Source organism: Aplidium turbinatum, chromosome 6, assembly GCF_918807975.1.
Source record: "Aplidium turbinatum chromosome 6, kaAplTurb1.1, whole genome shotgun sequence".
Taxonomy (NCBI): Eukaryota; Metazoa; Chordata; class Ascidiacea; order Aplousobranchia; family Polyclinidae; genus Aplidium; species Aplidium turbinatum.
In genome coordinates, this window is record NC_137477.1 from 8,652,724 (window position 1) to 8,666,450 (window position 13,727).

The window sequence follows — 13,727 nt, forward strand, 5'->3', positions numbered from 1 at the left end:
GTAAGCCAAAAACAATTCTTGATTCTGTATTTTCAAAAGCTTAACGAATATAGCCTTGAATTGTTTATGAAAGCAAATTAATATAACTAATCTTTAAACCTACTATTGGTGTAAGAATCAGCGGACACAGCAGTCGACATAGGCTGACAATGCACTAGCTTATTAAAGGTTTAGATTACTCACCGTAGTGTTTTGTAATGATATTCTTACAGCGTAAATTGGTATTTTTCGTATTGTATAGAATGTTTATCAGCCTACCTTGCATTTTAAGGAAGTAGTGGTATAAAGGGGGCGGCAATTTTCCAAGTATTAAATGTACGGCAGATGACGCTGATACGCCACTGCTTCCTGGTCCACTGTCATAGGTACTGAGAATACTACAGAGATGTACGTATACGCCGCAAATTCCACGCCGCATTCTTGCGGCGTAGACTTTTTGTTTACGCTAACGCTTACGGCCACATTTTTTTGGATAGTTTGCGCTTGAGGCTACGCCGTAAAGTTTTTGCGGTTTTTTAGCGCATAGCGTCAACACATACTTTTTAATGTATTTTTTTCGCTACAACACGCCAATACCTTCCAGCGCTGCAGTTGAAAGAATGTTTTCAATGGGCAAAAATATATTGGAACCAAAACACAGCAAAATGTCAGATGAACACTTTCAGATGCTTGTGTTTCTTCGTGGAAATTCAAAATAAAACTTGTTTGTTTCGAGTGGTTTATACCGTGTGAATGTTTGGCACCTAGCAAACAAAATGAGTTTACGCTAGTGTATGCGCTGACGCTGACACCGCAACTTTTTTTACAAGTTACGTTGACGCATACGGCGTATGGTTTTTCGAACGTTTGCGTTTACGCTGACGGCGTCAATATTTTTTGTATGCGCGTACATCACTGATACATACATATCCTATACACAGTGGGGTATGCAGGATTGTTTAAAAGGAAATGGTGAATTTGAAATAATTTGACTTTTTTTGACAAAGAGTAACTCCTTAATAACTCCTAGGTTTTGCAAGTTTTAAGGTAAACTATCGGTTGGAGCAATATAAATTCTCACAGTTTTTGTGTATGTCACTGTTTTTACGGTCTACATATTAAATTACACGTATGTCCTTTGTATTTTTGGAAGGGAGAAAGTCATAGACCAATGCCCCCCTGCGTAAGCCACTGCCTGCACATGCTTTCGACTTGTTTACAACATCAAATTACGCACAACGTTACGTTTGTTTTTATTATAGGTTAACACATACGCGTACACATAACTAGGAAACAGGGTGGACATTTCTTTTGCCCCCTTAAAATGTTTTGATATCGTACGGCTATAGGCTAAAGGAATTATTTTATTTTGCATACGCTTTAGTGTGCCTATAATTGCATTGGTTATTTTCGTTATTATATTAACTTGCATAGAACAGCGTCTTTTAATCATCTTTTAAAAGCACTTCATTTGTGTATAACAATAAAGAGTATAGGCATAGCAATTGAGCGTATAGCTATTGAACTGCTGCTCGCCAGAGCTATGCGGCTCTTGACTCGTCAGCTTGGGGAAACAAGTTGGGTCCGTTTAATTTTTGTTACAAATTTTTGGTAAAGGCGTACTTTAGTGCAAGTTCTTAGGCAATTTTCTCGCCCCTTTCCAAAAACAAAAACTTGTCAGCAAAGAACAACATCAAGCCTCTCAAACGCTCGAGCCTCCCTTTGGACTATTACGTTTCATTATCGCTTTGATGATCACTCAACCATGCAATACGTCATACACCAAGTCACCAACGTCTGGCGGCAGAAAAGCTTAATTTTTGTGTTTGCTTTCGGCTGAGGCTTGTTCTTGCGGAGGTAAAAATATTACAGCGGTTGGAGAGATAAGCTTATTTTGAAAGAAAAAATTTAAAATCTATATTGCAAGTGGCCACAATTTCCTTTTAAAGCAGTTGTGTTGTGAGCAGTCTCATGGGCGAAACACGGTGTCTATCGCTGGCAATTCTTGCTACAATCGGCTGCCGAGAAAGATATTTGTAGTTAATTTTTTATTGTTGCAGTAATGGTATCACGAATGTTGTAGAATACGAGACAAAGGAATTGAGTTGAATTTGCTTGTTGCTGGTTATTTATATGAAGCTGAGCTGAAGTGTAACTCCGCAAATCGATAAAACAGCGTTAAATTTCTCTGCAGCTTTCATAACATTATTCAGCTGTTTTGCAATCCTTTTGAGATACATTATGCCAACAGAGAGCTGGGTCGCTTTCAGTCAGTTTGAATGAAGCTTAAGGGTAGTTCTGTACCACTTATAAACAATTCAAAGTGAAACTTCATCCTTAAAAAGGGAACGACTGTTCTGAAGCTTGTGCTTAAATAGACCTACAATAAAAGATAAAGTTGAAAAAGTAGTCTTTGGTTACATTTCGAATACTTTCTTACCTAAAGATGAGCTTTATTTTTTCTAAGGTAGACCTGAGTGATACCAAGCTAAAATTGTGGACAATGAGGAATGTCAGTCTACTGTTGCTGAACGTAGCATAAGCTTTGATGAGGTTTTCGCTTTTGCTTTGTTATCCCAGGACAGAATTGACTTACGATTGTATTACAACATCAGTCGAAAGTATTAGCGTTCGGTTCAATGATGTGAGAAATGGTGCAATGTATAAATCTGGACGTTGAAGTGAGAGCCCGCCTACCTACTTTAATCTAAACCTAGGTTACTTTGCAGTTAGCGATTTTCTTAAAAAATTTTTCTTAAGATGTTCATTTTCTTAAAATCGCTCGTCGTTGTATGATAATTTTGATAGATCAAACTACAACACAGCTTTTGGGTAAGAATGGCGTTTCAAATCTTTACTGAAAGAAACTAAGCATTTTAATCCCAACAACGAGTTATTTGTGATATCAACGTAAAGTTCTCTTTGACAACAGTCATATGCTAGCGTTGTGTGTAAATATAGGCGTGACTCAAGTCAATTGCTAGTTGTATTTTCAATCGCTTTGACATAGATCTAACGTTTATAAACAAGACGTTGTCGACAAAATTTCCAATGAAATTCGTGATCCGAACTGAAATGTAGGCTTAGGTAATTGACGAACGCCAAACTATCAGAATCGTTTCCCTTACCAACCTTGTGAGCTACAGCATCCCTTCTCTATGCAGCAGCCCATGTGCCAGCAGACGTACTTTTTTCAACAATTTTTTTTTAGGTACGTTTGCTTCTATGTGATTTGCTTTGGTGTCTCCAATCTTCACGGATCAGATTAAATAACTGCAGCATCAATATTGAGCAACAGATAGTCGAACAAATATAAACTGTCACTATTTTTCCAGCGAAAAACCTTCATTACTTTTGTTACCATTGAAAGAATATGTTGCACAGCAACCCACAACCCACGTACTGGGATGGCGTATTGCATAGCTCATCTAAACTGTTATAAAATGACCAAGTCAAAAATTCCATGAGATGTGATTTTGTTTGAACCATACTTTCTAGATTTTTCTCTGGTGAAAAAAAGCCGTTTTATTTTTTGGTTTGACCAGCTTATCGTTGATGATAATAGCGTAAACATTGTAGGTTACAGGTTGCGTAGCTCAAACCCAAACAATGAAAACAGCCAGTTTTATCGTTTCAACATTGCCAGTCGTTGAAACAAAACGGGACAACTGTCGCCCGCAGGTAATTGCTTTGACAAAACAAACAATCGAAAACATTAACGAGCTTCATTGACTCAGGCAATAGCAGTAAAATCAACGATTAATGATGTCGTTCAACATTAATTTCGGGTTGTTTGATCATCACTTCCATCGATCAGGTCTCATGCTAAGGAACTTCCTTGGATCATCCAGCCTTGTTTTAGGAAGCAAAGCAAGATTTCACTATAGTAGGCTATAACTGTGATCGTTGATCAGAAAACATCGATTTAATGTGTCTACAATTTTAAGGGTCTTATATTTTTCTTTAGTTTTCCGTCTTTTGACATAACTTAAAAGTTATATTTTTTGCCTGCTGTGTTTACTGCTAAAAACTGTAGCTTAGCATCGTCATAGAAATAGGAATACTAATTTTCAAATATTTTAATGCATCGTTAGTAACAAAATCTTAATTGCAATATTTTAACATTTTTGGAAGTGTTTGTGTAAAGCTCTGAAATGGCTGACGAAGAAATGGGAATGAAAGCGATTTCCTCATCCAACCAACCGGTTAGTTACTCATAAAGTCATAAACATATATACAATAATACTTTTGCAACGCAAGACTACACTAGGTATACTATTTGTTGTTAAAAATCTGAAATTTGTCTTGCCTTGCTTCATTCAAAACACTTTGTAACGAAATTTTAGCAACTGACATTTTTTACTGCTTGTTGAATTACATTGCAATTCAATGATTGAGAATGATAAATCAGACCTTTCAATGGATTGTGTCACTAAATGCGTTTTCCCAATGTCACAAAAGATAAAACAATGAAGTGCTTTCACTTTTTTCGTCCACGTCTAACATGACTATATTTTCGACAACCTTCAAATGCACCAAGTTTTAAATAATTGATGATGTCTTATTCTTGTATGAGACCCATGCTGCTTGAAATGTATTGTCATGTATCCGTTATAAAATTTCAACGTTGTTTGATTATAGATTGATGGAATAATTATTAATTTTTGTTTCAGGATATCACATGGATCTTTGACAGAGTAAGTAGATTTTGTTCTTTTTTTGTTGTTGTTGTTATTTTTGTATTGACTGTAATTTTGTCAACGATGCTCGGAAATTCAAATTACCATTCAAAATTACACCGCAGATCTGTTGTTTCATTTAAGTGTGGATAAGCGCTGACCAAATAGCCTAAGGCCTGCATGTCCATATCCGAGCTGACAAACCTCAGTCCTTTTTACATTATTTCAACGTTTGCAGGCATTGAATCAATGTAAAAGGCTCTAATTTTGCCAGCCCATAGCATTAGCTAACGCAGTGGTTCTCAACCTTTTTTGGCTTACGCACTCTGCAAACAACCAATAGATTTGGCGGCACCCACAGTCAAACCAAAAAGTTTCTGCAATTAAATAAAAATAATTTTGAAAAGAGTGTTCGCAAAAATAAAACTACAGCTTCCTATCATATCATGAACCATTTGATGAAGTTCATTTCAAACAAAGTCAGAGCGTAATTTGCGCTTGAGTTTTAGCGCAAATCCTTTCAATGTCTGGGCGATATTTGATAACGCTACTCTAATAACTTGCGGTACCCTTGCGAAACGTAAATGACACCGTAAGATGCCGCAGCACCCCGGTTGAGAACCACTGAACTAGCGCATCACTTTCTCCAAAAAAAAAGAACAACTGACTGTAATGGACCTGTGTTTGAGTATTTTGATTACAGTTAATAGATCATATCCTGACTAGGTACACATGTAATCTCAATAGCTTTTGTGACAGCCAAATATCCTTATGACTGTAGATTTATGCGATAGCGGCTCCAGCTGTCATGCAATGCAAAACCAGTTCACTGCAATGGATGAATTGATCTACAATCTATCCTACCGCAGTATTTCAAACGTGTATTGACGTAACATTTGTGTTAAATGCTTTATGCTGTACTCTACTACAGATGATGACATTCGTGTGCACATTTTGAACTGGTATTTATGTACAGTATACCTGCTGTTAAGAATTATCGCAGCCAAAATTAAGCGTTTCAAAGTACGCTTTGTTGGAAATCGATCGATGACGTTACAAAAAGCAATGTGCTTGAAGTCAGTGATACTGACATCCGCGCCGTTGAGAACCAGTAGCCTATTAATGATTCGGATAGGCGTGAAACGCATTCAGGTTCGACTTAGTTTGGGTGAAACTGAAAGTTGATTTCACAAGAAAAGTTTTGTTTTATATACTGTACGGCTTTGGTAAATTGGTAGTGGTCGGAAAAGTACTTTAGCCATTTCCTGCCTTGTTGAAGCGAAGTTCGAGTTTGAAATGGCTTTGTTTTCATTTCCATTGAGAAATCAGAATTGCTAAGTTTATCCTTAATGTTGTTTTTTTACCAACTTTATTTTCGTTTTGTCACTGAAATATTTGAACGTGATTCGAATTGATAAACACAAAACAACTTGTTTGACCAGTTCATGGTATTTGCTCCTTTTGCCAAATTTTGACCAAAAACTCACATCACGTTAAAGAAAATTTTACATTGCTTTTGGTTGAGTAAAACTGACGTCAATTTTCAGTATGCAAGTTCAAGCGGTCGAATCCCCGTGAACAAATTTGAAGACATAGTGGAAACATACAGGACTTCCCTCTCTGAAACGACCATTAGAAAATTGCTTCAGTATGCCGACTCAAACAAAGATGGCTATATCACCAAAGAGGAACTACAAAAGCTGGTACGAATTAAATAAAAAAGGCAACCGATCCTTCTAAAGTCTAAACAAAGCTTACAAAAGGAGACCATGTTACATCGTTTTATTGTCGCTACATGTTGGAGTGATATAAAAAGAGTATGGTTTGTTGCTGGGTTTGCACAGCAGCTGAAATTAAACAAAGCTCATTCACTTCACTTTTGTTTGCACAAAGAATAGAGAATTGCTAACATGAAAATTACTTGTTCGAAAACTACAAATAAATTTTTACCAGAAATCTGGTAAGTATGATATGCATAGGATTACTGAATTATTCATAATGCGTTTGTTTTTGCAGCTGTAAAATATTTTTCGTACCTGATCTCTTCTGTTTTAAACATCAAGTTGTATTTGCAATATGACTTATGTGATTAGATTTATCGTGATTAAAAGCGCTCATGCAGAGGTGTTATCACATAAATGCTGTTAAAATTTTGCAAAGCAGCTTGAAGCGATCAGCTTTATTGCAATTTTACATGCTAAGTTGTTTTCAAGGATCGCCAAAGTGCAGAAACTGTAGCCAGAGGCGCTGGGGTCAAGGTCGAGGACTTGACCACTTTCAAGAAAGGCGTGAAAGCGGTCGGTAGCTTTGTATTGACGAACGACAGTGACAAAGAATTGTACTACAAACGGTATTCGTGTTGCCCACCACCTTTGTTCATGATATTGATCAGCGTTGCCGAGGTATGTGTTGCGTAAGATTCTGGATTGGACGATTAAGTGTAAAATCCATTCTGCAGTGTCAAGAATTTTACAGCAAAAATTTGTCGACTAGACAATGAAAAGCTAATTGCAAGCAAGCAGTGAAGCGAAATTCATAGCTACCAAAGTTGTATGAATCATAATACTACCAAGGCTAACACATTGACCACATGGCCAACTTTTGAACAATTACCTTATTACAGGAAAGAATTGGTTTATATTTTTATTTCCCCACGCCCATTTTTTAGATCTGTCATATATGACTGACTGAACATAATAGCCACTTTCTTGAGCAGTGGTCTTTCGCAATTTTCTGGATGACAGATTTTGTCTCGTATCAGTTATAAAATATCCCATGACAAACAACGCAGTGCTTCAACAGCTAAGCCTATATAGAGACCAGATACTTTTACAAAACAATGCAGTTCTACTCCACTGGAAAATTTGATTGCAAAATTCCTAAGATTGCTCATGCGCCAAGTCATCTTGAGCCAGTAGCTCAGAGTAACAGCAATTTTGGTTTTATCACATTGCTGTTTGTTTACGTATATCTACATATAATCTACAAACAAATGTTTAAGCAACTAAATTGCCGTTCAGGTCATTGTTTACATTTACTACGGGGCAACATACGGGGAATGGCTTAGTTTTTCGCCTGAGTTGGTCAACAGTCCTTTAATATTTGATCCACGTCGGAGATATGAGGCTTGGAGATTTGTCACGTACATGTTTCTACATGCCGGGTATGTGGTTCTACAGAGAACGTAAATTAATATTTTTTCACTCGTTTGATAGCGTTTGGTAATTGTAAAAACAGGTCAGGAGATTTTCTGTGGTACAATCTCTTTCAGCTTTTTCAATAATATTGTATAAACATATATATCGTCGTATTTTGTTTCAAACTGAATTTTTGTATTATATGCACGAAAATATGTTTGACAATAATTTTGTTCATTCACCACTGGTTTTTAAGGTTTACCCAATAATAATACTGCATCCAATGGGATGTTTGATATCTTCTGCTGGTAACGTACATCAGTGCTCGGTTGCCTGGCTAAATGGTAAGAACCCCTTGCGAACGATCGACAGATTGTCTGTTCGACTCCCCAGAACAGCATGCAGCTTTCCTTGCTGTTTCAGAAATCTCGCTGATAAATCAGACGTATTCATTGACGTGCATCCTTCATTATATACAAGATTTTTTTTCTTTATAACACGACCTTTACCAAAACAAAACTACAAAATGCAAACGTTTTCGGCGATTCACGTAGCCCTCATCAAGCATCTGAGGAAGTGATTTACATTGTACTGAAAGAAGAAATGTTGGAGAATAGATGACGTTACAAACGTGTGTCAAGCTTTTGAAGCTCGCAGCACAAGCACATACTCTCTTGCACAACTTTTCCATGTAGACTATAGCAATTGAATCCACTTTGAATCCATACCAATGCTTTATTTACGCCTTGTCAAGAATGTCCTCAGTCTGTAACAAGGATTTGATTTGAGACCCTCCGTCAAACAATATCAAATTCCAATCCGATGTAGCATTATCAGGTTATCAATGACTTAACTGTATCTAGAGATTTCTTTTCCACTCAGAACCTTTACACACATTTTTTCTTGATTATTTTTCTCGCACAACATATCAGGAGGAAACAGTATAGGCTATACCGAAACTGATGTAATTTTATTTTAGGCTGGAGCATATTGCCTTCAACTTGCTTATCCAACTTTTTCTTGGCATACCACTCGAAATGGTGCATGGAGGATTGAGAGTTGGAGCAATATACACAGCCGGAGTAATTGGAGGTAAACTATAGTACAGACTTGCAACATAACGTTAACGGACTACTGATCATGTCATCATCGGTGATACTATCCTCCGTCCATCAAATGGACCAGGAGGTCTGCATACCTTAAAAGATGAGATCAAAGACGGACTTATCTAGTAGTCTCTTGGTACAAACTGGGGAAGCACCTCCAACTTGAGGTGGTAGAATAATAAACCTTTTGCCCACAGGCTCAAACGACGATGACAGTCACTCATTTGTACACAATAAACCTATGTACATTTGTGACTTTAATATATTTACTTTCTACTATGATTAGAAGAACAATCATCAAACGTTTTTTAAACGTTTTGTTTATAAATCTACGTTCACATTTTACTCATCAATAGACCGAGAAAGGTGTTCAATTATAAATTTAGTAAAAGATGTAAATTACTCCACCAGTGTCTGTTCGATTGTAAATTTAGCAAAATATGTAAATTACTCCACCGGTGTCTAACTTCTGGCAACGCAGTAATGGCACATGCCATGAGATTATGAAAATACCTCACTCGGGCAAAGACGTAACAAATGATTAAGTTAAGAGAAAAGGGGAACCTCCTTCATGCACATAAATTATTAGATCAGGTAGAAAATATTTCTTGAAATTTGCCTATTTTTTGCTTGGTATTCAATAGTATTGCTTTATGATATGATTTGTTTGACAACAATAAATAGGAAAAGGAACCGGGCTACTGTTTTCAAATGATTAGCACTACTTTCTGTTTGCTTAATTTACGTCAACATGACGCCAGATAATGTTTTTTCAACTATAAATCTGGTTTTAGGTTCATTGGCAAGCTCAATATTTGACCCTTATGTGCCTTTGGTTGGAGCAAGCGGAGGTGTATATTCTCTCTTCACTGCCCAGTTAGCAAATGTGATTTTGGTGGGTTTCCAACACTATGGCGGTGAAAGCTATATAGTTTCTTCTTTCAAACTTGTTTGCTCGTACAAGCTCATTATTGCATAAGACCCATTTGTATATCCGGAAGATTGCACGAGCTTAACATGGGTATTGAGTAGCGCACTTATCTGTCGCAGCTGTATGCTTTTGCTTTCTTCTTGATAGCTTTGTTGTGTGTTGTAACGTTGCTTATAAATTGTTTTTATTGACATTTTATTACCACTTCTTTTAAATAAAATTCTGCATGAAAACAATTCACTTTTAAGGTACAAATCAAATAACTCTTGATGTGTGCATTCTAGAATAAAAAAAAGATTTAACGTCACAGTTTTGTGCTATTGAAAGTCCTTGAGATAATGAAATGCTTAGTTTTTATAATATCGTTTGATGTCTAACGTCAAAAGCTTCATGCTTATTGTGATACTAATAAGAAGAATGTCAATACCACCAACTCTTGAAATGTGAAGGGATCTATTTTCTGGTCACGACGCTGCTTCTGACGTTAAATTGTGCACTGTAGAATTGAATTGTAAATTGTACTTTATAATAATAGTTTATTTAATAAAATAGTTTACTTCAGTTAGCTAGTTACAGTACCTTTAAGAAGTTGACATAAATTGCATTTTTATAAATATTTTCAGATTCCTGATGAGGGCTTAAGTTAAGCCGAAAACGTTCGACTGTTAAAACTATTTGTAAATATGTGAAATATATTATTATAATGCTCAACCCTGTTGTATCGTTGTGTCTTGCCTGCTTTTGGTACAAGAAAGCAAACTCTCGCCCGAAACTAAATTGTAATTTATTTGCTAAAAGGGCTTTAAATTACCCCGACCTAATGTACCTTTGAACTACTGATATATACCGGCTCTAAAAGTTAAACATGACGTTATTGGTTAATAGTGGCTGAAGTGAGACCAGTGACCTTATTGTAGGATAAACCCCACAGTTTTTGTGGTTTGTGTGAAGCGGCACGAAGTTACTGTTATGTTTTTGACGTTTCAGAATGGCGATGTCATGCACAAACTCTCGAGTTTACTCCGGACTGTGTTTGTCCTATTTATTTGTGAGTATTTTTTTCTTTCAACAATTTTTAAAAGTGGTCATGTGCAAGCAATTTTGTATGCGCAATTTTCAAACAAGGTCTGATTAGTTTTTTGTTTTATCTGTGCTAAGTACAGAAAAGTAAGCTTGGAATTTTAGACACTACATTTTTCGCTTTGTTTTATTCGAAATGAGATTTATTCAACAGAGTGCACAGTGCAAAGTCTAAGTTTGTTAAATTTTAAATCAGAATTCTAATTATTACATGCATTTATCGGACTTTCTTGCAGTGTGTGCCGATTTTGGATATTCCATCTACAGAAGATTCCAGTCAACAGCCTCTGGTGCCAAGGTGTCATTTGTAGCCCACGTGGCGGGCGCCATTGCTGGCCTCACAATGGGATTGATTGTTCTCCGCAACTTTAAGAAGTCGCTGAGAGACAAGATTGTGTTTTGGATTGCTGTTGGTGTTTATGTAGCATTTATGCTCTTTGCCATTTTGTGGAACATATTCTGGCCTTATTATGAAAACGATTACAACTAATTTCATGCTAATATTACTGGGCCTATAAGGCTATTATTATATCAATGATCACTGACCAAGTTCTAAAGCTAGAGAATTAGTGCTTGTTTCATTCTAGAACTGAAAGAGAAGATTATTGTTTGCGTAGACAAAAGCAAGTGTAAGCTAGGTATTTTCAAAAAACGTACGGTTGTTTGAGCCTTTTACGTATTTTGAAAATGTGTTTTTTGTGAACAATTTCTTAAGTTCTCCATTGTAGTTACTCCAAATTAATGATTTTATAAAAAGATGCAAATGTTACCACTACAACGTCATTCTGTTTCATGGAAACAATCACTAAACTCTCACGCTTGGACGGTCAAGACCGGAAGTAGCGATACTTTACCTTTGGCTGATTTGTTTCACCTCAAAAGTGATTGTAGTCAAGTTGCGATAAAAACGTACTTCTTGATTATTTGAATGTGATGCGTGAGGCGAGAAGTTTTGCATATGTTTTGTATGGTTGCCTGCTTTATTTTTAAGTTATGATTTCGATTCAGACATATCCAAAGTGAGATGCATAAAATCTTATACAAGTGGTGGTTTGTACAAGCTTGTCGCTGACAACGTTTAGTGGAGGTGAAAATAAGTTACATCTTGTTACAAGATATCGATGTTATTACGGTAACCACATTGCGGATGTAACTTATTTCATGTTTTTTTTATTTCTAGTAATTTTAGCATAAATACCTATCAAAAGTGGAGTTTTCGGAAAGGAAATTTAGATTTTGTTGAAAAGGTTGAAATACTGTGCTTACTTTTTACAACACTTCCTAAATAAGTTATTACGATTTAGTATTTTTTTTAGTCTTCGTCTGTCTTGTCATTGCATTTCAACCCGAATAGGCTACATGATGCGTTTTTGTTCTCTGTAATAATCTATAACGATCTACCGATGTAAATAACCTTGCAAAGTTGAACCAATCTTACAAAAAGACGAGACAATCTTGATGATTCGGAATGGTGTCCCGGCTTTTGCTGGGAAAATGATGATTTTTTTTGTTTGTCATATCCAGGCTTACGCCCGGTGGTTGAAGAGGACGGAAGGCAAGTAAGCCAGTCTTCGTGACCACTTTCAGGCATGCCTTTAAGTGTCTTGCCAAGAAACAGTCGCATGCTCTTGAGCGGTGTCGAACCGGCGCCCTTTCAAACGTCGTTCCAGGGCTCTCACCACTCGGCAATGCAGCCGACAAAATGATGATGATGTTCATTATGACAGTAATTGTTTCTAATTTTGAGTTTCAACTTTGTGAAGAACTGTATTGTCGCTTCAGTGTCATTTGGTTTTTATTTTTATGTTGCAATATTCCCAATCAAGCACTCTAATTTAAATTGGTGAATGTAATTTGCCTTTCTCGTCTTCGTCGACGGCTCACGCGATGACGACCTTTCTGTCTTAGTTCAAATAACATTTTTTGCTTACTTGTAATACACTGGGCTTCGTAACACTACCAAGAAAGTTCTTTGATTTTATCGGGGCAGTGGAGTCGAGAAAAAATACACGACTTCGATTCCTCCTATTAAAACAGGCCGACTCCAGCTTCAGTGTTGCTAAATTTTTAAGGGTTGCCAGATTTTTTTTTTAATTTTGTCCTTTTATCGTTTCTGTGTTTTCACTTAAGTTGCAATTGAGCTTGAAACGGCGTCTCACGTCTACTTTTTTTTATAAAAGCTTTAGAACTCAATACCGAGAGCAAGAAGCAAGACCGAGAAAAGGTGGCAAAGAAATTTTTTTATTGTTGATCGTTTTGTATCAAGCGGACACGACAAGTATCAAGCGGACAAGGGACTTCGGGCACGCCGAAATCCCTCTGACTCCATAGCCCTGGTTTTATATCCGTGGTATAAAAGCTACGGTAGTCTACCCCACTCCCCCAATGTATTGTATACGCTTTGGTAGAAACAACCTAATTTCATGTGACATGGGTTTACTTGTGCAACGCATGCCAGTTGAATACAGTTTTAGTGCGTTTGTATTTTCCATTGCCGTTTAGATCGTAACTTTGCTGTATACGTACATACAAGCAATATAATCTAACCAAGAATATTTATGACTGGAACAGTCATCAACCAGGGTATGATTATTATTTTACAAGAAATGGTAAAGTAAGCATGCTAATCCACTGCATGGAGTGCTTATGTCCTCCCAAATAATTGCTTTAACCATGATTTCACATTTTCCACAGGACTGGTTTATCCTATATTTACACCAGTAAAATTCAGTTAATTTTTGTAGTTAACTGTATAAGATGATTGTTTTCCATTTTGTGTATATGCTCAACAGTAAAATATAGTGACCTACATCCA

At 36.6% G+C, this 13,727-nt stretch overlaps 1 protein-coding gene across 1 annotated transcript; it reads left to right on the forward strand.

The window, feature by feature from the left end:
• The first annotated feature begins 4,071 nt into the window (after positions 1 to 4,071).
• On the forward strand, positions 4,072 to 13,727 carry LOC145771652 (rhomboid-related protein 2-like). The gene is made up of 9 exons (XM_082583380.1): positions 4,072 to 4,184; positions 4,653 to 4,676; positions 6,206 to 6,361; positions 6,872 to 7,060; positions 7,679 to 7,821; positions 8,775 to 8,887; positions 9,696 to 9,796; positions 10,820 to 10,880; positions 11,149 to 13,727. The coding sequence occupies exons 1-9, from the start codon at positions 4,134 to 4,136 to the stop codon at positions 11,400 to 11,402; spliced, it is 1,092 nt and encodes a 363-aa protein (XP_082439506.1). The 5' UTR covers positions 4,072 to 4,133; the 3' UTR covers positions 11,403 to 13,727.